Genomic DNA, 25,976 nt, shown 5'->3' with positions numbered 1-25,976 from the left:
AGTTAAATATTCCATGTCTCAGATTCCACATTTAGGAAATGGGCTTGTGTACAGAGGATTAAAAGTCAAAGTGATTTTTTTTCTTGTTAAATTTTGCCTCAGAAAATTGTACTAATAATTTATCTGTAAGCAATGAGTTGGTTAGGGGATGTAACTAACCACAGTACCAATTTAATTGGTTATGTCTTTCAGTCAACATCTGTAAACTCCTGGGTTTTGGGTTTTGGTTTTTTTAGATTTTTAGATGGAATGGATGGTTTTTATTTTGTTTTCCAATTCTTAAGTTACACTGTACTTATTGGAGACACTCTGTGCTTCTTTTAGGCCTACTATATCTTTATAGACCTATCTATAAAATTTGGTGATCTGATTTTTTTTAAGTTTTTCACTATTTTTAATATTTTAATATAGTGTTTTTTCATGTTGAACTTTTTTATTGTATCTGTTTTGAAGTCATAGAGGTAAAGCATTGTCTAGCTTCTCCCTTCAGGGCAACCCACCTGGAAAATTTAAAACTTCAGGTGTTATTTGGCATCTGCATTTTTCTTATTAACCCTCTTTTGTGTGTACAGAGAATATTAAAAATCAGTGATTTGTGTGTTACCACTAGAAACATCATTAGATTTTCAACATTGGCATATATGTGTCTTTGTTCCTTTTTTTCAAAATCTTGTTTGGTTTCATTTTTAAGATTAGGCAGGATTTTTGGAAATCCGCTTAATGTGAGAAAATTCTAAAAACTGTCAAATATGTAATTCAGATATTTTTCTTAAAAATATATCTTCTGGTGTAACTTCTATGGCAGTGAATCATGTTTTTTAGTTTGATTCTTTAGTATTTTATGTTTGTTTTATTTGTCACGTGATAAAGTTCAAGGGAATCTAAATCAAATTTGAAACTAAAAATGACAATGAAAATCCCATAAGTTTGAATTGTTGCTCAGTTTATCCTCTTGAAAAAAAGTTGTTGGATTTAACATAACATTTATACCTGTTGAAAATCACCCCCCCCCTTTATTTTATTAGTTGAAGCATAAAGTGTAAATCGTTGCACATTAGAAGAGCATTTTCTCATCAGATAAAGAAATTGTATTGTGTACCTGAGCCAGGCTAATGAAGGAAAGGGAAATAATTGAGGAAGAAAATAAAACCAAAGTCATTTTTTACTAGCCTTCTATCTACAGAGTGCGCTCCCAACTCCTGACTCCTTTATATTTATTTTCATCAGTGGTGCCAACTTCCTTACAATATTATTGCTATCATTTTAAATCACTTTTTTTTTTTTAATTTATTTTTCCCCCAAAGCCCCAGTAGATAGTTGCATGTCACAGCTGCACATCCTTTTAGTTGCTGTATGTGGGACACAGCCTCAGGATGGCCGGAGAAGCAGTGCGTCAGTGCGCACCCGGGATCTGAACCCGGGCCGCCAGCAGCAGAGCGTGCACTTAACCACTAAGCCACGGGGCCAGCCCTGCTATCATTTTAAACGTGAGAACACTGAGGATCGGAGAAGTTAAATAATTTGCCTGCAGTCGTATAGTTAATAAATATTAGAATCTCAATTCAAACCTAAATCTGACCCCAACTCCTACACTATTTCTGAGATCCCACACTGCTTCTCACCTAACATATGGAGTCATCATATAGTCATTTAAATTAGTGGAGGCAGAGAGCTGGGGGCAGGGAGGGGAAGATCCTGGAAATGCGCCTGGTGACCTGGCCTTTGCCTGCTGTCTTTTCTCAGAGCTTGCTGTCTGGAGGAGCCTGAGAGGATGCCTGCCTGTTTCTGTGGTCTTCTCAGTTGCTCTCGGTCTCTGCATGCCTTTAATGGTGTGAACATTTCACACGGTGTGATAAATACACACATCACACCAACCAAATGCATCATCTTACGTTCACTGTCCAACACTGGAGGACACACAGGATGTATCAGACAGTTGAGAAAGGAATGTCTATATACTGTGTTTCCAAAAAGAAATTTTCCTATATAAATCTGACACACACATACACACACCCCCACCTGCCAGAAATGTGATTCCGTGGTATGTGCCAGGCACTGTGCTAGGAGATTTAGTATATTTTGAATGTTTGTAGAAATCCTGATACTACAGTTGCTCAGCTGTTTTTCTAAAAATCACTGGGCATAGAATTCTTATCTTTTCAATATTAGGTACAGTTCAGTATTTCAGAGTATAAAATTTCAGATTTGACTTAAGTAGTTTCATATAGCAAGACTCTATTATTCCTGGTAAATCTACTGTTGAAAAAGGAGTCCTTTGTCCAAGAATTCATTTGAAAAGAGGTAATAATATATCCCTAATCTCTCTTGCTCTTTTAAACATCTTTCTTTTTTGTTTCATACATTCCTTTTTGCTTAGATTTCACCGTGAAGTTCTTTGACTTCATTAGCGCTTAATGCTTTGTCTAAATTAATCTCTATTTCCTTCTCTTCTTGTTGGGATTTCACAGTAAACCATAAAATGTAAAAACACAACAACTCTTTCACTTACTTAGAACCCAAGATTACAGTCTTTGGGCCTTTCAATAGAGTATTCATCTAAAGAAGGGGTCTTAGACAAGGTAGATTTGTGGATGTTTGTTTAGGTTAGGAAGAGATCAATAGAAGATACTTGAAAAAAATAGCCTTTTCTAAATAGTCTGCTTTCCTTGAGGGGCTTAAATGTTAAATAAGACCTGAGTGCTTAATTTATTCTTAGACTTATTTAATGTGAATGCTCACCAATTTCTACCCAAGATTGTTCATTCAGAAAGCGTTTATTATGTACCTATTCTATGCCCAGCAGTCTTGGGGAATGCAAACAGAGAAGAAAGATGACATTGGGCCTAAAGAGCTGATGATCTAGTTGGGGAGACAAGGGTTCCGAGTTGTTTCATGTGTATGCACTGAAAGTAAAGATAGGTGCTCTGGGGATTTAAATACTTGCTTTGCATTTATTTTATCTTTCTAAATTTTTGATACTTTTAGTCAAAAAAAGGACTGGAAATCACTTTTAGATTAGTCAACATGCTATGACAGCAGATAGCGATCTCACTTAACTTAATCAGAATCTTTTCCAAGAATTTAAATATCCTGGAGGCTACAAAGGAAAAACCTTCCTAATTAGGTTGACATGATATTATAAATTCTGCTGCAAAGAATTAGGTTTGCTTTCTTTTACAATCTTACACGTTTTCAGAAAACAAGGAGCTCCTCCTCATGGGTTACACTAGAATTTCTGTGTTCCAGGTTCATGACTAAAGTGAGATACAAGGGGAGGAGTTGAGACTTAGTTACTGGGTCTTTATTCTTACTAGCATTCAAATGGATGCATAACCCATGGGCTACGGAGTGACTTTTCCTTTCTGTGGTACTCACCATGTAATATCACTGAGGTACTTAACACTGACATTAAATTCAATTGACAGTAAATTCTGGGAAAGTTGTTTCATCTATATTCCTCATGATTTTTTTGCCATTAATATAAAAACACGTATTTTTCTCTCTGTATTAGGGATACTTGATATCACGCCGTTTAGAGCCTTGCCCCTAACTGGGTTTCATAAATAACCTAGAGCCAAAGATCATAATATATGTGAATTTAACCACCCAAATGTGAGTTAGCATATAACTCTTATCTGTAATTAGGTAGAAGTAAAGCATCACACACATTTGTGTGACAGAATATTTTTAGTGATTTTTGAGTAATATTCTGGTCTTTATGAAGTAAACTTGAGTTAGTAGAAGTAATGCAGCCTCTTACAATCACAAACTAGTTAGGAAGCTTGAGAGAAATTATCAAAAGCGTAATATTGATGTATGCTCTTTTCTGTAAACTCTGTGGAATTATTTTTAAGTAAAAAAATTAGATATCAGACATTGTTCAGATTTTACAATCAGGAGCAGGCTTAGATGGTACTTCCTTAGATGAGCACCTTTAATAAAATTGTTTTTTAAAAGAATAATAAGCAAAAATTCTTTTCTGTTTTGAAACTAGTCCATATATTTCAATTGAATAATGCAGGCACCACAATTCTTACTTTATTCCAATACTGCTCTGTTGATTTAGGCTGGAGTTTGGCTGTAAGTCACAGAGACTCAAAGACAAAAAGTCCAGCTTAGTGTGTTGCCCAAGGTGACAGGGACCCAGGTTTCTTCTCAGTTGTTGCTGTGTCCTGGACTCAATTCTAGTCCTAAGTTCCCCTCAAGGTTTGAGATGGTCACTACCATTTCAGTCCAATAATCAAGTCTACATTCCATCTATCAGGAAGAATAAAGAGGGAAAAGAAGGGCACATCCTCTCCGAAGACACATCTTGGTTGCTACTTATGTTCAGCATTGTACTGGAGATACTAGCCAGGGCTATTAGGCAAGAAAAATAAAAAAATATGGCATCCAGATTGGAAAGGAAGAAGTAAAACTATCTCTATATGCAGATGACATGAACTTGTATATAGAAAACCCTAAGGAATCTACAAAAAAAAAAAAAACCTATTAGAACTAACAAACAAGTTCAGCAAGATTTCAGGATATAAGATGAGTATACAAAAATCAGTTGTGTTTCTCTACACTAGGAGTGAAAACTCCAAAAATGAAATTTAAAGAACAATTTTATTTGCAATTCCATCAAAAAGAATAAAATACTTAGGAATAAATTTAGCAAAAGAAGTTCAAGACTTGCACACCAAAAACTACAAAATGTTGTTGAAATAAAGATCTAAATAAACAGAAAGACATCCCACGTTCATGGATCAGAAGAGTTAATGTTGTTAAAATGACACTTCTCCCCAAGTTGATCTACAGATTGAACACAATCACTATCAAAATCCCACCTTGCTTTTTTTGGGGCAAAAACTGACAAGCTGATCCTAAAATACATATGGAAATACAAGGAACCCAGAATATACACGACAATCCTTTTTTTTTTTTTTTTTTTAATAATTTTATTTATTTATTTTTTCCCCCAAAGCCCCAGTAGATATTTGTATGTCATAGTTGCACATCCTTCTAGTTGCTGTATGTGGGACGCGGCCTCAGCATGGTCAGAGAAGCGGTGCGTTGGTGCGCGCCCAGGATCCGAACCCAGGCTGCCAGCAGTGGAGCGCGCGCACTTAACCACTAAGCCATGGGGCCGGCCCTACATGACAATCTTAAAGAACAAAGTTGGAAGACTCACATTTCCCAACTTCCAAACTTATTACAAAGCTATGGTAATTAAGACAGTATGATACTGGCATAAGGATAGATGTATAGAACAATGGAATAGTATTAAGAGACAGGAAATAAGCTCTTACATTTATGGTCAGTTATTTTCGACAGGGAGGCAAGACAATTCGATGAAGAAAGGGTAATCTTTTCAACTGGTACTTAGACAATTGGATATTCACATGCAAAAGAATGAAGTTGGACCCCTATTAACAACATACGCAAAAAGTAATGCAAAATGGGTCACAAACCTAAATGTAAGAGCTAGAAACTACAAAATGTAGGCATAAATCTTCATGACCTTGGGTTAAGCAACAGTTTTTTACATATGACACTAAAAGCACGAACAACAAAAGAAAAAATAAATTTGACTTCATCAAAATTAAAAACTTTTCTGGTACAAAGGAATCTATCAAGAAAGTGAAAGAATGGTTCATGTAGTGAGAGAAAATATTTGCAAGTCATACATCTGATAAGGATCTTGTATCTAGAATATATAAATACCTCTTACAAATCAACAATAAAAGCAAATAACCAAATTTAAAATTGGGTAAAGGATTTGAATAAACATTTGTTTGAAAAAGATATATGAATGGCCAATAAGCACATGAAAAGATGCTCAGCATCACTAATCATTAGGTAAATACAAATCAAAACCACAGTGAGACTCACTTCACACTCGCTAAGATGGCTATAATTAAAAAGATGGATAACAACAAGTATTGGAGAGTATGTGGAGAAATTGGAACCTTCTTTCATTGCTGGTGGGAATGTAAAATGGTGCAGCCAATTGGGAAGATAGTCTGGGAGTTCTCAAAAAATTAAATAGAGCATTACCATATGACCCAGCTGTTCCACTCGTGGTATATATCCAAGAGAAATGAAAACATATGTCAACACAAAAACTTGTACACACACGTTCATATCAGCAGTATTCAATAACTGCCAAAACTGTAAACAGTCCAACTGTCCATCATCTGATGAATGGATAAATAAAACGTGGTATATTCATACAATTGAATGTTATTTGGCGATAAAAAGGAATGAAGTACTGATATATGCTACAACATAGATGAATGGTGAAAACATGCTAAGTGAAAGAAGCCAGACACAAAAGGTCACATATTTTATAATTCCGTTTATATAAATGTCCAGAATAGGCAAATTTACAGATACAGAAAGTAGATTAGTGGTTGCCTAAGGCTGGAGTGGGGAGCAGGGAATGATTGTTAATGGGTATAAGGTTTCTTTTGGGGTGATAGAAATGTTCTATAATTAGATTATAGTGATGATTGCATAACTCTGCGAATATACTAAAACAGTTGAATTGTAAACTTCAATCACTGAATTTTCTGGTATATTAAAGATATTTTTTTTTTTAAAAATCTTGCAAGTTGCACATACTACTTCCACTACATCCCGTTGGCTATAACTTAGTTACATTATTATACCTGATTGCTATGGGTGCTGGGAACAGTATTCTGTATTCTGGGCAGCCAGGTGCCCAGCTAATAAAGGGGACGATTACTGAGGACAAGGAATGAGTGAGATATTGGTGGACATCTAGTAATCTCTGCCACCGTCTAGTTAAAAGTGAATCATAAAAAAACTGCTACAAGTTATTGTGGTTAAGTCAACAGTCATTCTTGATGAAAATCTTCCTATTAACCTGAAATAATAACCTGTTTAAAAAAAAGGTTTAAAAACAAAGAGAGGTCTGAGAAAATAGAATTGCTGTTATTTTTTACAGCAAAATAGAAGACAGAAAAGGAGGAAAATATCTTTCATTTCATCTGATACTTAAATGTATCTGTTTGTGAGAATTAAATAGTAAAAAATGACCATGTTGAATTATCATCCATGGTTTATTGAGACCAGCTGGGTGATTGACTCTGGTCTGGAAAGAGGATAAGAAAAGTCCCTGGCTCTCAAGAATGTTGCAGTCTAATTGGAGAAATATAAGCTATTTGCATGAAATGTTAAATAACAGGGTAATTTATAATTACTACAAAATGAGAAAAAGCGGACAAAAAATGCTATGCAAGTGTAATTGCCTGAGAGAATCCTGTGACCTGAGTATTTGAAGACAGTAATAGTAATAACACTTTTGGAAAGCTTAATATGTGGCTGATACTTTCAAAGTACCCACTTGATTATTATCTTGCTCCCTTCTCATAACACATGCAAGAACTGGGTCACCCGGTGGGGTGAAGTCTCTCCAGGGCCTGTGCTAACTGCTTCAGTTGTTCTCTGAACCCTGGCTACACATTAGGACGCCTGAGGAGATTTCAGAACATGCAGGTTCCTGGGCCCCACTCCCGAAAATTCGGATTTCATTGGTCTGGCATGGGACCTAACCCTACTCCCCCCCCACCAGTTGGAGTTTTTACAAGTCCCCAGACAATGACAGTGACCGTGTAGCCTGGGGTCAGAACCATTTTTCCTTAGGGCTGCAATGCAGGTTCCTCCCCTCACACATGAGGGATGATCAGTCCTTGAAGGAAGGGTGGGACTGAGACAGCCCGTATGTTTTCATTTTTAGAACTGGGCAGCAGCTACCTCAGCGCTGTTGTTCATAGTTGTTTTTTCCCCCAGAGCCCTTTCTCCATACCATAATATATGTCTTAGTGTTCATTAATGGACAGCCCCTAGAAATGGACTGTCCTCTTGAAGTAGATGAATGTAGAAATGCAGGTGCGCGCACATCATTGGAGGCTTGTTCTGTCGTTTGACATTTGGAATAGAGGAGTGTTATAGGTGACTTTCGGATGCTAAAATTATTCATTGTGTGTGCCCCGGTTTAGGACACTCATTTCCCTTTGCATTCATGGTGTCTGTGCCAGAGGCTTTATGTTTTTTTACCCCTTACTATGCTTTTTGAGATGCTCTTGTCATCCAGTTGCTTCAGATACCTTCGTTTGATTGGTACTTATGTCTAATCCTTCCTCTTCAGTCCTACACTTTCTTATAATACCTCAACCATTAGGCTAAAAGCAATTTCTTCTTATTCCTAGATTTTTCCACTGAAGAAATGTTGGTTTTCCGGTTTCCACTGATTTCAAAATTATTACCTGGCGTTAATGATTTCCTATAACCACATTCTGCCTGATCCCTTTATAATTTCTCCCTCTTAATTAGTTAGTTGCTAATTAGTCATTTCTTTCAGGATTTTTCTCCCCTTCTAATACTTCTTTTTTGGAACACTTGACTGCTTTTCATTGCAGATAACATTTTAATTTCATGATGCTCTTTCACTGTCTTAGAGCAATTTGCTATGACTTGGTCTCTTTACCTCCTTAATCTCCTCCTCTCAACGTACCCTTTCTTTATTCACCATGTCATTTGGATTGTAGTCCTTTGGGACAAAGAAATATTATCATAGTGCCATGTTCTGTTCTCCCAGTAAATATTTCTTGTTTGTTTGGGAGACATTAAAACAACTAGGACCTCATACATTGAAAATGTTTGAGGATGCTAATTAAATAACATTTAATTATATCCTTCAGTTTATGGGATGAAATGTAACTAAAAGAATGAGGAAGGAATTTTTAGACTAAGATAAACTTAGACCTAACCCATTGCAAATTCACGGTAAGTTTTTATTTATACAGACTAGTTAGAAAGAATAACCTCTGTAACAAAATCTTTGTGATTGTTATAATCAGGAGATGGCTGATGTTGAAGGTTATGCGTATAGATGTTTTAGTTAAGATAGTCTAACTACTGAAACAAAAAGGGAAAACTGCAACACATTACTGGCACACTATTACAATTGAAGTGTATTTCTCACGTCACAGCTCAGTGTGTGGTCAGGGCACCGGCTGGTGGTTTGTTCCACTATGTATTAATTAAGGAACCCAGACTGCTGGCAGCTGTGCTATCTTCAGATTGTTCCAAGGTCTTCCTGGGAATCAATATTCAGCCCTTGGCTGAGGAAAGAGCATAGAGGATGGCTTGTGGGCAGTTTTCATGCGTAAGGCCAGGACAGGAAGTGGGAAGTGTGATCTCTGCTCGTACACCATTGGCTAGAACTTGGGGGCATGGCACCATTACTGCAGGGGAGTCGGAGGAAGAGGAGTCCTGTCCGGTGATCAGCCCCTGCCATTGAATATATTGTAAAAAACGTTCAAGTTGTGAGAGAAATGCAGTGATTTGAGTATTTAACTGACTCAGTAAGATTCCTGTCTCCATGAAAAGGATTGTAAGGTCAAGTAAACACATAATTAAAATTAAGCAACGCTATTTATTAACAATGAGGAAGTACGAGTACAATGTTATCACTTGACCGGCTTTCCTTTTAACATTGGTAAAATAAAACAATGCACAACTGTTAAATTAGATTTGTGGTAAGTAGCAACACAGATATCATAGAATCTATTAATTTACCCATTGTTAATAGATTTAGCTATGACATGAGGAACAGTTTATGTCCATAACAGATAAAAATAATACTGAGTTCAGTAAATCTGATTCTTGTTGCACGTATATTAACAAATCAAATGATTTCAATGTGGCCTTATTAGTCAGTCAGCAAGTATGTAAGTATCCACCGTAGACAGGGTTCTACCCGTGTGCTAAGAAGAAACCAAGCTAATCGGGGGATAAAAGCATACTTAAAAAAAATAAATTAATCAGCATGATAAGATTATATATTTGCTATATGCAAAGTGGCAAGTCAGGTATTCTAGCAGTTGAAAGGATTAAAAGCCTATGCCTTCTGTGGAGACACTGCCCTAAATTGTTGACTGAGCCTGTCACTCTGTGAAATACAACACCAGGAACAAAGAGACACAAATGTGGAAAATCAAAAACATTTTAATTTACTAGGTGCTAAAATCACAAAACAACTTAGAAAAATGTGTAAAATCACACATTTGTTCTGTGTGACATGAGAATGGCAAAAAAAAAAAAAAAAACCAAACCAAGATGTGCATGTGTCTGTTTTGTTCTCTGGATTCAGCCCAACCTTAATAGAAAACTCATCAGCAGAAAGTTAACAGGTTTAATATCAAAACATTATAAATTGTCATCTGTAGGTTCATACTTTGCACATTTAAAAATTAAAAAAACAAACATTTAATAGAGATTTGGATTTTGCTACGACAGACTTTTATAACTACATGAGCTGATTCAGACACATCCTAAGTAGTTCATATATAAAGGCACTACAGTTATGCACTAACTCAGATACAGTCAACTGAAATGAATTTAATTACAGTTCAGACAAAGCTAAAATAGGTACAAACAGCATAAAAAACATAAGATTCAATATCCAGGGAAAATAGTCTAAATGTGTTATGTTAGAAGATTGAAAAGCAAAACCATGAGGCAGTGAGTCTGGGTGTTCCTTTGCACTGCTGTGGTTGCTGGTAAGATGAGATGGCTTAAAGAGGATCTCATCCAGCAACATTTATGGTCCTGGATATCTTTGTTCCTTAACCTCTATAACCATGTTTCTCAAACTTGTCGAATATATAGACCAGTTTTTTGTTTGTTTGTTTGTTTGTTTTGTGAGGAAGATCAGCCCTGAGCTAACATCCATGCCAATCCTCCTCTTTTTTTGCTGAGGAAGACTGGCCCTGGGCTAACATCCGTGCCTGTCTTCCTCCACTTTATATGGGACGCCAACACAGCATGGCTTGACAAGCGGTGTGTCCGTGCGAACCTGGGATCCAAACTTGGGTCGCCAGCAGCGGAGCGCACACACTTAACCGCTGCGCCACAGGGCTGGCCCTAGACCAGTTTTTTTTTTTTTTTTTTTTTTTTATTTATTTATTTATTTATTTATTTATTTATTTATTTATTTATTTATTTATTTATTTTTATGTGAGGAAGATCAGCCCTGAGCTAACATCGTGCTAATCCTCTTTTTGCTGAGGAAGACCAGCTCTGAGCTAACATCTATTGCCAATCCTCCTTTTTTTCCCCAAAGCCCCAATGGATAGTTGTATGTCATAGTTACACATCCTTCTAGTTGCTGTATGTGGGACGCAGCCTCAGCATGGCCGGAGAAGCGGTGCGTTGGTCCGCGCCCGGGATCTGAACCCTGGGCCGCCAGTAGCAGAGCGCGTGCACTTAACCACCAAGCCACCGGGCCGGCCCCCTACACCAGTTTTAAAAGGAAAAAAAAAATGCTTGTAATTCCCACAGTATTAAATTATTTTTATTATAATGTTATTTAAATATATATAAACATTAAAAAGTCAATCTGATTTCCTTGTGCTCATAGCACTGAGAGAAATTTATAAGTTCTTATATAAATATAAGCAAACCTGCAAAATAAATGCAGTTTAAGTGAAAAATGTGAGGATTTGTATGAGAAAGACATTTATGAAGGTGGCCTTTGAGCTGTTCTTTCAAGAGTGAATAGGATGAGTACTGGGTAATTAGGGATTGGGAGCTAAAGATTCTGGCAAATGAGGAAAAGTGAGGAGAGTGCACAGATGTGTGTGAGTGCAGCATGTATGTGGAACAGAGAGTGTGTTCTTTGGGCTCTACTGAATGGTATGGGGGACATAAGGTCATAAACCAGATTTGGAACCAGATCGTGGGGCTCTTGAGTATTGGGCCAAGGAATTAAGGCCTCATTCTGTATGAATGAGAACCACTGAAGGCAGATGTGAGCAGAAGAATAAACTGAGCAGTGCTACATTCTTAAAAGTTTTATCTGCAGCAATATTTAAATAAATTGAAAGAGTGAAGAACAGGAGATTGAAAACCCTGCCAAGAGGTGAGATCCATGAGAGCAGGTACTTGGTTCCCTAGCATATTGCTAGGTCCTGGAACATGGCTGGTCCTCAATAAGTGTTTGTTGAATGAATGAGTGTGTGATGCTTGAATGAATGGCAAGGGGTCACACAGATAGAAATGTGTAGTAGATAAAGTCTGGACTATGAGCTCAGAATAGAAGTTAGTAACTGGTAGCCTGGGTTTGAGAGTTGTCCATAACTAACTGAACCCTTGAGAGGTGTATAAGATTGTAAATGAGAGAGAAAAGGTCAACAGGCTAAGGGTGGAGCCTTGATTAACTCCTACAGTTACAGCTAATGTAAAAGGGAGAAGTTAGAAAGGTGAATCAGGAAATTAGATTGGCCCAGCAACCAAAGGAGCAGAATTTGTGCATGTCCAGGTTATAAATATGTTTTAAGTTTGGAGATTGATTCTTTTTTTAAGCAGACTTACTTTGAAGGATTGATGGATTCTAGTTCTCCTAGCATTAAAAACGATTTCAACACATATGTAAGACTTAATGTTGAGGGGGTCAAGGTCTCAAACCAGGCAAGTAAAGTATATCCCAGAAGCATGCTAGATGTGGGGAAATTTCTGGATGGCATTACCTAATATTTTGAAATTTAACACACAGTTATTTTAGACTTCTTATTACTACATCATTGAGCTAAATTTAAGTTTTAGTATGTTATACATAGTAGTTAAACAACAGGATAATTATATCAAAAAAAACTGTTTACTTTGTGAATTCATGTAATGTCTCTATGGGTTGTCTACCCTAAGATATTTTAAGTGATTATGTTAAGTTTTATTTCTAGACAATTTTTGCAAAACTTATTTTGCCTAAAGCAGGCACATGGTTCAGTTGTTTAAAAAAATAAAAAAGACATAAGCTCAAAAATAGGCATTGGTCTCTTACTACTTTATGGTTCCAAAAATTATCCTGAATCCTCTTGATAGAGTGTTTACTACATTAGCTAGCAGTAGGATTCAACATTAAATTTTTATTTTGATTAACTTGACTGCAGTTGTTTCTTAGCTGCCTCTTTAGAGCCCACTGTGGAATAAAATTAAAACAGTCTTTATGTTATAACAATTTAGTTGCAGAAAATAACATTTTTCTTTTTTCCCTGAATGGCACTGTGTTTTCCCTCTGAGTTGCCTGCAAACACCCCATGCCTCTGGTTTCTCCTTTCTCCCATCCATCTTTTGTAGTACTGCCAGATTAATTTTCCGAAAGCAGAGTTCTGGCCATTCTCTTATCCAGAACTCTTCCGTCCCTTCCCATTGCCTTCCTCTCCTCGAAGCCCAACTCATCCATCAAAGAAGGACGAGCCCCAATGGTATATATATTCCTGTTAACATTTTCTTGGTCTTCTCTGCTAAGTCTCCATCTCTGCTCTAGATTTCTTCTGCGTCTTGCATAGCACTCATCATGTCCTACCTTACATAAAATTACATATGAATCTGTCTCACCCATGAAAATGTCCACGTCTTGAATGCAGGGATCAAGTTGTCTTTCTATTTTTGCCCACTCCCCCATTGCTTTGTGCATAAAAGATACTCAAAGTGTTTGTTGGTCTTCAAATTTTACACATTAAATATGTGCATTTCTTTGTATATCAATTATACATCAGTAGAGGTGGGGGTTTTTTGGGGGTTTGTTTTTTTTGTTTCTTGGTGAGTAATATTAGCCCTGAGTTAACCTCTGTTGCCAATCCTCCTCCTTTTGCTGAGGAAGACTGGCCCAGGGCTAACATCCGTGCCTATCTTCCTCTACTTTGTATGTGGGACGCCTGCCACAGCATGGCTTGATAAGCGGTGCGTAGGTCTGTGCCTGGGATCCGAACCTGCGAACCCCAGGCCGCCGAAGCAGAGTGCGAGAACTTAACCACTACACCACCGGGCCGGCCCCTATAAAGCTGTTTTTTTAAAAGGCTAAATATTGTTGGATAAATGAATGAGGAATATCTTAACATGACAAACTTGCAAACTGCTCTCCTTTCTCATGGTATACCCGGATCCTCTTACCCTTTACCCACAGCACCTTTCACTTTCTGATGAATTCATAACTTAATTATTCACTTTTATTAAGGGTACCTTCTCTCTCCTTCCTGTTGTAGTACCACCCTGGGGCAGGGATCTGTGTTTTGTTCAGTGATGTATCCCAAGCGCTGGCAATAGTGCTTGTCACATTGGTTGAGTAAATGAGTGGGACTTGAGGCTGAAGATCAGCTTCTCCCTGTTTTTGGATCATTGTCAGCAGTTTTCAAGGTGAGGGGCAGTGTGATGTTGGAAGGGCAGGAAAGAGACAGAGAGAGACTCCTGTCGGTTTCTGCCACTTACTAGCTGTGCAGCTTTGGGCAAGTTGCTGGCCTGCTCTGAAGGTGACTTCCTCGCCGGTAAAAGGATAATATGACCTAAATTATAATGGTTATATAAGGATTAAATTTTAGGGAGAAAAAGCTTACAATACGTAGAATTAGTAGCTGATCACTCTCAATGTAATATGACAGACTTGGTGCTACACACTTTCCATCGCTGTCGCCGTGTATCTTCACAACCACTCTGTAAAGCAGGGACCGTTGGTGCCTCATCTCACAAGTGAAGAGGAGAAGGTTCCTGCCCAGGACCACACAGTGGTGGGGGCAGAGCTTTGACTAGACCAGGTCTGCTAGACTTCAAAGCAGGTGCTTGTAATCCCATCTGCTGTGTATGTCCCCTTCCCACCCTCCTGCCTCCTTGGTAGGAGCTCCGAGGGGGGCTGTAGGGCCTGTGATTTCTCCTTTGGGGCAGTGGTTCCTGCGCTAACATGCTTGAGGGATGCAGAGGGCTCGTGAGTACCGGTGGCCTTCTAGTGAGGTGTCTTTTTTTTTTTTTTTGTGAGGAAGATCAGCCCTGAGCTAATAACATCCATGCTAATCCTCCTCTTTTTGCTGAGGAAGACCAGCTCTGAGCTAACATCCATTGCCAATCCTCCTCCTTTTTTTTCCCCAAAGCCCCAGTAGATAGTTGTATCCATTGCCAATCCTCCTCCTTTTTTTTTCCCCAAAGCCCCAGTAGATAGTTGTATGTCATAGTTGCACATCCTTCTAGTTGCTGTATGTGGGACGCGACCTCAGCATGGCCAGAGAAGCAGTGTGTTGGTGCGCGCCCAGGATCCGAACCCAGGCCGCCAGTAGCGGAGCGTGCGCACTTAACCGCTAAGCCAGGGGGCCGGCCCCAGAGAGGTGTCTTTATGAACCTGGTCCTCCCAAAGCATGAAGGGCAGGGGAGTCTGGTTTGAAAAAAAGCCCTCTTGGGGAGTCAGACCTTCCTCTCCTGCTATGGTACCTCCACTTCCAGGCCTGTTTCTTTCTCCCCCATCCTACTCCCTCCCCCTAGAATCTCTTAACTCCTTGTATTTCCTGTGACGAAGATGAAGTATTCTTTTTTTTTTTTTTAAAGATTTTATTTATTTATTTTTTCCCCCCAAAGCCCCAGTAAATAGTTGTATGTCATAGCTGCACATCCTTCTAGTTGCTGTATGTGGGACTCGGCCTCAGCATGGCCGGAGAAGCGGTGCCTTGGTGCGCGCCCAGGATCCGAACCTGAGCCACCAGGGCCGCCAGCAGCGGAGTGCGTTCACCTAACCGCTAAACCATGGGGCCGGCCCAGGTGAAGTATTCTTGCATTAAGACTATTTTAAAGATTGTTGGCGTGTTGCTTTGGAAACAAATTAAATGATTTATGGTTGTACAACCAAGGTGATCAGTAGAGGATGATCAGTACATCTTCTACTTTATTGAAAAAGTATAGACACTTTTAAGAATTTTTAAGGGATCTGTAAATGCCATTTCAAAACACACATTTAAATCACTAATAACTCTTTTAATTATTGCAATATAATAAATGTCAAAAATAAGGAAGGCTAATTGTTTTCTAAAGGAATTAGCCTTTTCAGGTATTTCCTTTGATCATTTAAAATTACTAAGCTAGGATTAATGGGGTAGATTATTTCGACATCTGAAAAAATATCTTTTAAGTTTCAGGGAATGGATTTCTCTTTTGAAATAGTTTGTCATCTGTTCAAATGCTGAAAAGCTACTTCAGAAAATATTGAAATGAAAAATAGTTTCATTTATATGCTATAAAGCTTCACTATTTTTAATCGATTGGGAAGTTTGATAGGAGGCCAGAGAGAACTGGCAAAACATAAAATTTAAAAGGAGATATAGGCATTTAATTTCAAGTACTGTTTCAACAGAGAGATAAGTTTATGTATTTATTTTTGGTAGTTATATTGTAGTGATTAAGAGCATCAGCTTTGAAATCAATCTGACCTCAGCCTGAATCCCCACTTTTCTGCTTGTTAAATCTGTGAGCTTACCCTTGTTACTTAACATTCTGAACTTTGATTTTTCTCACATGTAAAGAAGGAACAATACTTATCTCATAATGTTACTGTATTACATGAAATAATATATGCAAAACACATAAGTAGTGCCTAATGTATTGTTGGCATTTATTAAATATTATCATTGAAATATAATCATTTAGAGAAAATGAGGTATTTGAAAATCTGTTTGCAAATAAGTGGGAAACATTTTTATGGAATCCTGTGTACACCTGTCAACTTAGTATGGACTGCCTTTTTTATTGCTAATTCAGAAGTGAGCTTTATCTCCTCTTGGGATCAACTATCAATTCTGCTTTAGTGACATTTTAACTAATGAAATTTTATTGCAGAGTATGAAGTAAGCAGATGGTAATTCTAAGTTTTTTATATAAAATTGTATTTTCTAGGGGAATGCATAGAAGGGCTGCGGGAAAATGACTACCTTCTGATCCATTCGTGCCGTCAGTGGACCACCATCACTGCCCATAGCTTGGAGGAGGGGCACTACGTCATTGGGCCAAAGATAGAGATTCCGGTACATTATGCAGGTAAAACCCCTCACAAAGGGCAAACAAAGGCAGAGGAAGGGGACTTGAATATATTTTTTCCTCCACAGTGAGAAAATAGGAATTGTCTATAAACTAGAGAGTATAATGACTTAGAAAAAGAAGAATCAAACACTTGTGTGTGGTTATTTTATCTATCAGTGAAAGCTCAGATTCATTTTGTCATAGTTATTTCTAATTAATGCATGTAGTTGGATGCAGATTCTAATTAGATATTTATAAAATGAAAATTTTGCAAACACAAAGAATGTCTCTGTAGTCTTGGGATGACAGTCAATATGTGTAGGCAACCTTTGAGCTCCCATGTCTCTGAATAACCCTGGGCACAACTTGAATGTTGCTTTTGTCAATGACTTTGATGTCATAATTTCACAAGATGCCATTTGAAAAATGAGCATTGTGGTCTGGTTTAAAAGTACAGTCATGAGCTGCATAATGACATTTTGGTCAACAACGGACTGTGTATACAATGGTAGTCCCATAAGATTAGTACCATATAGCCTAGGTGTGTAGTAGGCTATACCATCTAGGTTTGTGTACACTCTATGATGTCCACACAGCAACGAAGTAACAATGCATTATTTCTTAGAATGTATCCTATGTGCCAGCACTGTTCTAAGAGTTTAGGAGACATCTAGGGGCTTGAAAAATTTTCGGTAATGCAAGTGAAACATCTCTCAGGGTGCTTACCACTTAGTAAGTGTGCCCAAAATGGTAATGGTGGTGATTATGATAATGATGGCAACAGAGTGTTTCTAAAGATTTAACTCTTATTTTGCATTGCCAATTACAAGTTGAATTACTTTTCTGCTCATTAAAGCAGGCTGAACTCTGCTGCTCCTCAAAATTGTTTTTTGTTTTTGCTTTTGACTTTATTTGAGACTGCAATAGTATAATGTATTATGCCATTTACCCAGTTTTACCCATTTCTAACATCATTTTACCATGTTTGTTTTATCATTCTTTCCCTCCTTCCCTCTACACACAGAGAAAGATACTGCATATATTATCTATTTATTCTGAATCATTTGAGAGTAGACAGCATACACCCCCAATACTTCTTTATGTATTTCCTAAGAACAAAGATATCGTCTTATGTAACCACAGTACTGTTAGCAAATTCAGGATGTTTAATTCTTTTATCTAATCTACAGTCCATGTTTCAGTTTTGTCCCAATAATGCCCTTTATTGCATTTTTTCCCTCCAGGACAGTGTCTAGTCCAGGACCACTTATTGTATTTCACTATCATATCTCTTTAGTCTCCTTTAATTTGAAACAGTTCCTTAGCCGTCTTTATGTTTCATGACATTTCTGAAGACTGTAGGCAAGTTGTTTCTAGAATAGCCTTCAATTTGGGTTTCATGGTCTCTGTGTGTTTAGATTCAGATTATGCATTTTTGGCTGGATTGCTATGTATGTGCTGTGTCCTTCTCAGGGAATCAGTCTGGAGGCACGAGATGTCCCTTTGCCCCTTATTGGTGACATTAACTTTGATCATTTGGTTAAGGTGTTGTCTGATTTCTCTGCTATACAATTACCATTTACTTTGTGATTACTGGGAAATTTGAAAGGAGATACTTTGAGATTCTGTCAGTGTCCTGTTTCTTCTCTAAGTCCCTCCCTCCCTTATTGAGCAGCTATTGATGATTTCTGTCTGATTCAGTTTTTCCTATGAAAGTGGCAAAAACATGCATTTCTAACAACTCCATTGTTCCTTCTACATTTGTTGGTTGCCATTCTACTGTAAAGAAGAGCTTTTCCTTCTCTCTCATTTATTTATTTACTTACCTATTATTATCAGCATGGAATTATGGATTCTTACTTCCTTCAGTGGGTTAAAATGTATTCCTGTCCATATTTATGTTGATGCTCAGATTGTCCCAAATTTAGCCATTTGGGTACAAGCTGGCCCATGTTTCTCTATGACATGCCCCCTTCATTTTTTCAGGCACGTCCTTATTTTCTGAGATAGATAGCAACCATTCTTTTCAGTCAGTATACTGTTTCTGTCAGGGCTACTGGACTGTCCTGTTCCAGGCAACGCTTCTTACTCTGTGGTCTCTCTAAATGGTGTCCCTTCGAGTTGTGCAGTGGGCAGCCTGGGCAGCCATATGTAGCTCTATTCACATATATTCTGGGAAGTAGTAAAACTCAACATTTTCAGGAAATCACAATTCAGAGTACCTTTCCCATATTCTTTGTCAGAGATTTTCATGAAATTCCTCATGTGAAAAGAAATAATTTCATAAAACTTTGAGAAAAGATAAATATGATTTGAAGTTCTTACTAGAACTACATTCTGATATGGTGGTAATAAGAATTACCTTTGCTGAATTCTGAAATTATTAGATTTGCTTTGGGGAAATAAATTAAGACTTCCCTCATTCTGGCAAGATAAATTTTTCATTTTGGATAGAAGGAGTTTTCTTGGTAGAACAAACAATTGATTCCAAGGGAGAGAATGTGTTCAGTCAGCATCACATATTTTGCTAACAGTGGAGAAACCATTCAAGAAAAATTGGCACAGTGTTTAGAAAAGCGATTGCCACTTCACACAAGTTTTATTCAAAAGGCATCACAGATAAATTTTATCTAAACTTTCTAACTTCTCATTGCTCACAGAAGGGCAAAGATTTTCTAAGGTATGTACAAGACAGAACTCAGAATTTTTCTGCATTCTGCATACTCAGACCATCTAAATTACTGCCTAGTGCTTCATTGGAGACTGATGACTCACCACCCCCTCATTTATCCTGACACATTAAACAAACAAAAAAAATCTTTTTAAAAATTTAAAAAAACCCTAGTGCAACTTAATTATAGCCAAGAGTTTCTAAAAATGAATGATTTTCACCTTACAGTTCACGTTTCTATTCATCAAATTCCTTTGTCTCTGTAGCTCAGCGTGGTCAGTCAAGCAGACACAAATTGGTTACCATTGAAGCTCATGTCTCAGGGCCCCTTATTTATTCTAACCCCTTCTAGGGCCTTGAACCTAATTTAGCATTCACAATTTAACATTCTTTCCTTTAAAACTAATGTAAAGTTCAGGCTCCACAAAAACCTGGATATGCCATTGCCTCTGGAATTTTATTTGCCCTTCTAAGCTCCAAGTTTCCAAGCTATAAAATGGAGATTAACCTTAGAAAAATGTGAAGATTCTCTGAGATCTAATTTGTGTAAATGACTCAACACTGTGCCGGGCACATGATGAGTACTGAATAAATGTTACCTCCTCATTGTCACCTCTCATGAACAACAGCCAAAAAAAGCTCTCTACAGAGACAGCACTTTGAAACCAAATGGATCAGAATGTGAGGTGTCTGTATATCCGTGGTCCACCAGGTTGAGAAGTAGTGGGATTCTTTTTTTTCTTTTGTGAGGAAGACCAGCCCTGAGCTAACATCCAATGCCAATCCTCCTCTTTTTTGCTGAGGAAGACTGGCCCTGGGCTAACATCCGTGCCCATCTTCCTCCACTTTATATGGGACCCTGCCACAGCATGACTTAACAAGCGGTGCGTCGGTGCGCGCCCGGGATCCAAACCGGCGAACCCCGGGCTGCCACAGCAGAGCGCAAGCTTCTAACTGCTTGTGCCACCGGGCCGGCCCATGAGAAGTAGTGGAATTCTGACTGAGTTTATGAAAATTTAAATCATCCGATGGAATGCTTGCTGTCATCATGGATGAACAGATCACTACTTGAACATAAGCATCTGAGATAAACTGCAGCCACGTTTGGCTTCTATTTTTAAATTCTCATCCTCCTGCAAATCCGGTGAATCTGTGACAAGCTAACATGATCTCAGTACTTCCTTCCTAGCTACAGAATGCACAGAAGTGAGTGACACTTGAGCACAAGGTTGGTAAGAATTGCTTGTGAAGTCTTCAAGACCTTTATTCAGCAAGCACCTGGATTTATATCAGCAGTGCCTGTTTTTGAAAATGTGGGATGTGCAGTGTCTGTCTCTCAGGCAAAATTATAGTAACGTGGTATATAACATAACCTTGAATTGTAATTATCAAACGAAAGGAAATGTGGAAACAAGCTAATTTTATTCTCCTGGGTTGCAACTTTAGTTAGCATGAATCATCCGTTTACAAAAGTAACTACTAGTGTTGAACAACACTTTTTGTACTTTCTGTATTATATGGGATTAAGCTTATGTGATAAAATGGAAAGGAACCAAACTTTCTTTTAAAAAGTCCTAAGAACAATTATAGTATACCAAGGAACATTATCCTAGCCAGTTCTGCCAGTAATAAATATTAGATATCTAAGAAATAACCATTTTTCTTTTTTTTTTTTAAAGGGCAGAGGATTTATTTATTTATTTATTTTTTTGTGAGGAGATCAGCCCTGTGCTAACATCTGCCAATCCTCCTCTTTTTTTGCCGAGGAAGATGGCCCTGGGCTAACATCCGTGCCCATCCTCCTCCACTTTATATGGGACGCCGCCACAGCATGGCTTGCCAAAGCAGTGCATCGGTGCGCGCCCGGGATCCGAACCAGCGAACCCCGGGCCGCCGCAGCGGAGCGCGAGCACCCAACCGCTTACGCCACCCGGCCGGCCCCATAACCATTTTTCATAATTGAATCTTTAGGTCACAATTAGCAATAACTAAAATTTATTTAGTGCTTGCTATTTTCTAGGCACTTTGTCAACTCAGCGTTTTACTTTTATTTCTTTACGTAACTTGCACAACAGACCCACGAGGTGGGTTCTGTTATTTTCTGCATTTTTCACAAGTACAAACTGAGGTTTAGAGATGTTAATTATCTTGTAATATTACACAGCTAATAAGTATGATCTGAACCCAGGATATGTGGTTCCAGAGCCAGCTTCCCTCACACTATCCCCTGGAAAGTGCTAGAAGGCATTTTCCACATGGAAGGTTTTCTAACCATCCTAGAGAAGAGAGATCGGTTAGAATTAGCCAGTAAGTTGAATAAATCTTGCGCTTTTCTCTCCTTTCACACACATACTTATATTCTGAGTTTAGGGGAAAATTAAGTAAAATATATTTATTTTCTTGACCTTTTCCAGATTTATAAGTCATCTGCATATAGGTGACATTCCCATCTCTGAGTAATTTACCAGGAAGAAGCAAAAATAGAAGAGCTTCCAGGAGAGCCCCATGGGACGATGGAGAGGGCAGTGTGTTGGTGCAGGGAGGCCTGGGGAAAGGGTCTTTTAAGTGTGACTAAGAAAATTGAATATCTTCAAAAAGTCAACCTCAACAAATAAAAGGGAGGAAATTAGATTACAAAAGGGAAGGAAAGGGAGAAAAATTACCCAGTGAAATTTGAATTTCAATGATGTTCATGATGAGATGATATTAGGGAATTATTTTGATTTTGTTAGATGTGATACTAGTATTATAGTGACAAAGGAAAATATCCTTATTTTTTAGAGACACTGAATTTTTTAGGGGAGAAATATGATTCTAATTTATCAAATACTTCACTAAAAACAATCAGATAAAAATAGATGAATATATAACAAGCTGTTAAAGTTGTTAAATCTAGATGAAGGGTAGATGAGTGTTCATTACCCTAATTTCTATATGTTTGAAAATTTTTGTAATAAAAAGGAAAAAATTGACTCTGGCAGAGCAGCCGGTGGCGAAGTTAGAACTCTTAAATGGTATTCTTATGAAAACCACTCTGTCTCCATCCTTGAATCCTATTTATAGTCTGAAGTAATTTCTGTAGGAGTGAAAGTTCACCTTTCGCTGGATTGTTTGGTTCCTCTGTTAAGTGTGTATGTGGAAACAACCCAGTGAAAGGTGAACTCAGGAAGAAATGGTTCTGTTTTCAGTGTGGTAGAACCATTCCAGCTAGTGGCTGCCTATGGAGACTTGACTGCTCACAGCTTTGGCTAGTTTCCAGGGGCCGACCCAGTTGGTGGTAGCGATTTAAGTATAAAGGGAAAAAGAGGTGTGTATGTGTGTGTAAGATTTGGGAAGAAAGGAAATTCTTTTTATTAGTTTCTTTTTAAAATAAGAAGTTATTTGGTGTCACACTATGTGGCTTTTCTTTTTTTTTTTTTTTTCTTTTTTTCTTTTTTTTTTTTAACTTTTAAATATTTATTAATTCATGAAAACTAACAATAATAAACTTATTACATATTGGCATAAATAACACATTTTTATGAAAAATAACTATATTTTCCTCCCAAATCGTGAATAGATTGGCATTGTTTTACATTTTGCAAATCTCCTTAATGTCTGGCTTACTAGAAGGCAGACAGCTGGATTCTTATATCTTCTTTGCAGTTGATATGTTACAACATATTGTCTTTTTTTTTTTTTTTTAATTTTTTGTTTATTGCAGTAACATTGGTTTATAACATTGTAAAAATTTCAGGTGTACATCATTGTACTTCTATTTCTGCATGGACTACATCATGTTCACCACCAAAATACTAATCACAACCCATCACCACACACATGTACCGAATTATCCCTTTCACCCTCCTCCCTCCCCCCTTTCCCTCTTTTCTTGATCTATAAATGCTAGTGAAATAACTTTGATAAAAATTTGAGAATCCCTTGATTGCGGTTTTCACATTTCAGCCTATTTACTCTCAGAATCCTTGCAAATCCTAAAATTAATCTGCAAACAGAAAATCTAGGATCAAAAAAATACAGCAAAAACTCTGGCACAAAACAGAGGTGGCGTTTGGGGTTCAAAACTCCTAAGGTGCTGTTTTCTGTTTCTTTTCTACTTGTCTGTGGGTGCTAAAGGGATAACTCCAGTTCAAGTATAATGTAACATATGAGATAATATGATGAACATCAGGTGGAAAGTTTGAACAAGCTGCCTGTAACCACACTGTTAATGGGGTGTTTATAGCGTGGGTGGGGATGGGCTTGTCTCACTTCATAATTTGATTTCCATGTTGGATTTGTACCTCTAAGAAATAGGGTGACCTTTTCAAAGGCTCGCTTTCAGCTTTTAGGAATTACTTTTTTTTCTTTGTGGAAAACAGACTTAAAAATGCATTCCAAAACAGATTGCAACGCTGGTAAAACTTCCTGAAGCCACTCCACTCCATTTCTTAGAATTGGAGTCACCCACCTTTATGACTCACCTTCCAGTGAAGTCGTATGCTGGCCTCCTGTTAAACCACTTACTCATCTGGGTAGTTGTCAGGTGTCCCTGTACACAGAACAGCCACGAACCATGTGGACCATGTGAACTTGTCTGACATTTAGGGCAGGAAGAGAGATGGTTCAGACACTTCCATGTGCATTTTTAGTAAGATATACATTCCCAGAGCCTCCAGCTTGTTAGAACTGGTTTAAAAACGTCATAGGGTTTGTCCCTAGTGAGTGAGCCTGAGACATGCAAAATAAACAGAGCTTTTATTTTCTAGACATTAAAAATCATTGCAGGTAAATGAAATGCAGTGAGCACATAGACACGTGAAATATTCCATTTCTCTCCTCGTGTCTTTGCATTCCTTGAGTTTCATACTCAGTGGCAATTGTGTTTTCCTTGACAGCCCTTCACACCATTTCATCATCTTGGCTTTCTTATTTCCAGTAATGAAGCCAGTCACCTTGGATGGGAATTTTAGTCCTCTGTCTACCTCATGTCCTTTCCTCTTTGCCCCTAAAGTAATTGTGTGCCAAGTCTTGGTGATGCTATCTCCACAGTTTTTTTCAAAGCTGTTCCCCTTCTCCAGCTACTCTAACTGGGTCCCACCTGCTCCAAAGACCCAAGTATCGTCTCTCCTCCTCCAGTTAGTCTTCTGTGCTGTTATCAGGTTATTTTTTTCTCAACTACGGCTCTGTTGTGTGACCACTGGCCAGGACTTTTCAGAGGCGCCCGAGATAGAACAGACTCTTGTCTAATGCAGGGCCCTTCTGAGGCCTGGAGTCCAGTAGACAACCCACTGGGTGCCAGTTCCGCTGGGCTGTTTGTTCTTCCTCCGGCCCCACCCGCCATGCCCTACTCCTTGCTGTTTCTAGTACTTGGAGGGCTCACACATCACAGTCACCACCCAGTTGTGAAATCCTACCTCAAACATCACCTTCCTCCAGAAGCTTTTCTTCATTTTCCACACCATGTATATAGATAAGGTCCTTCCCCTTCCTTCCGCTTTGGAATCTCTATAACAATTTGTGCCCAAGAGTGCTTATGTCTTGCTCTTATTCTCTCTCCTGAAGGCTCATTGAGGGCAGTCCTCTCTCTCACAACACAGGCTTGAATACTTGAAGGGCTCACTAAATATTTTTGATCTAACTGAAATGGATTCACCTTTAAAGGACAAACTTTTTTAGTATATTTACAAAGATGCCTGAAAACTGCCTGGAGAACAAGTCTGGTCTCTTATTCCCTTGGAGTAGGCAGAGACAGCTCTAAACCCCTCCATGGATAGTAGGAGAAAATGATACACGAGTGCTCTAATAGAGGCATAAACAAACGCCGAGGACAGTTGAATAAGAGAGCCATTCTGTCTAGGAGTGGGAGGTGAGGGTCTTCAAATGAAAATGGGGTGAAAGGGCATTCTAGACAGAGGACCAGCTGGCATAACGATTTGGATTGTGGGCGATAGTCATGATAATTGAAATGGTTTGTAGGGTAGAGGGGGAAGGAGTATTTAGGAAATACATTTAGAAACCTACGCTGGAATGAATGGGGAAGGGATTTGAATTCCAGGATGAATAATGGGAACTGTAATCTCTGGGCCTTGGGCAGGGGCAGGAGGGGGTCCCTTGCATAATCTGTGTTTTAAAAAGATTACATGAGGCCACCACCCCACCCCCCAATCCTCATCACCTCCCCCACTGCTCTGGAGTGGAGGATGAGAAGAGGGTGAGAGAAACTGGAAGGAAGTTGTTAAAATAGACCTGATGAAAGATAATAAAGACCTGAACTAGGCTGGGAGAAGTGCTTATGAGGTAAAAGTTGATATCTAGATGCAGGGAACAAGGAACAAGGAGAGAAAGATAATTCTGAGGGTTTTTTTTTTTTGGGGGGGGGGTCCAGTTTCTATGGAAACAGATTTTTTTTTTTTTTAACCTCCCAGGCATAGGCATTTGCTCATGCACACTTTGCCTAATGGCTTTAATTTGTTTTTACCGTTTT

The 25,976-nt window shown here is 38.3% G+C and overlaps 1 protein-coding gene across 3 annotated transcripts in view; it reads left to right on the top strand.

Annotated features, from left to right (window-relative positions):
- The window catches only part of GAREM1 (GRB2 associated regulator of MAPK1 subtype 1), a 192,400-nt gene that overhangs the window by 54,467 nt on the left and 111,957 nt on the right, over positions 1–25,976 (top strand). For 2 of the 3 annotated variants that reach the window (XM_014781316.2, XM_004422430.3), the window contains exon 2: positions 16,717–16,857. The exons of the other annotated variant lie outside the window; for it this stretch is intronic. In XM_014781316.2, coding sequence (XP_014636802.1) covers positions 16,717–16,857 — 141 coding nt within the window. The remainder of the gene's footprint in view (positions 1–16,716; positions 16,858–25,976) is intronic. 3 annotated transcript variants of the gene reach the window in all.

Source organism: Ceratotherium simum, chromosome 14, assembly GCF_057802395.1.
Source record: "Ceratotherium simum simum isolate JZ-2026a chromosome 14, ASM5780239v1, whole genome shotgun sequence".
Lineage (NCBI taxonomy): Eukaryota > Metazoa > Chordata > Mammalia > Perissodactyla > Rhinocerotidae > Ceratotherium > Ceratotherium simum.
Note: the sequence above shows the minus strand (reverse complement) of the source record. Positions and strands in the feature narration are given on the sequence as shown.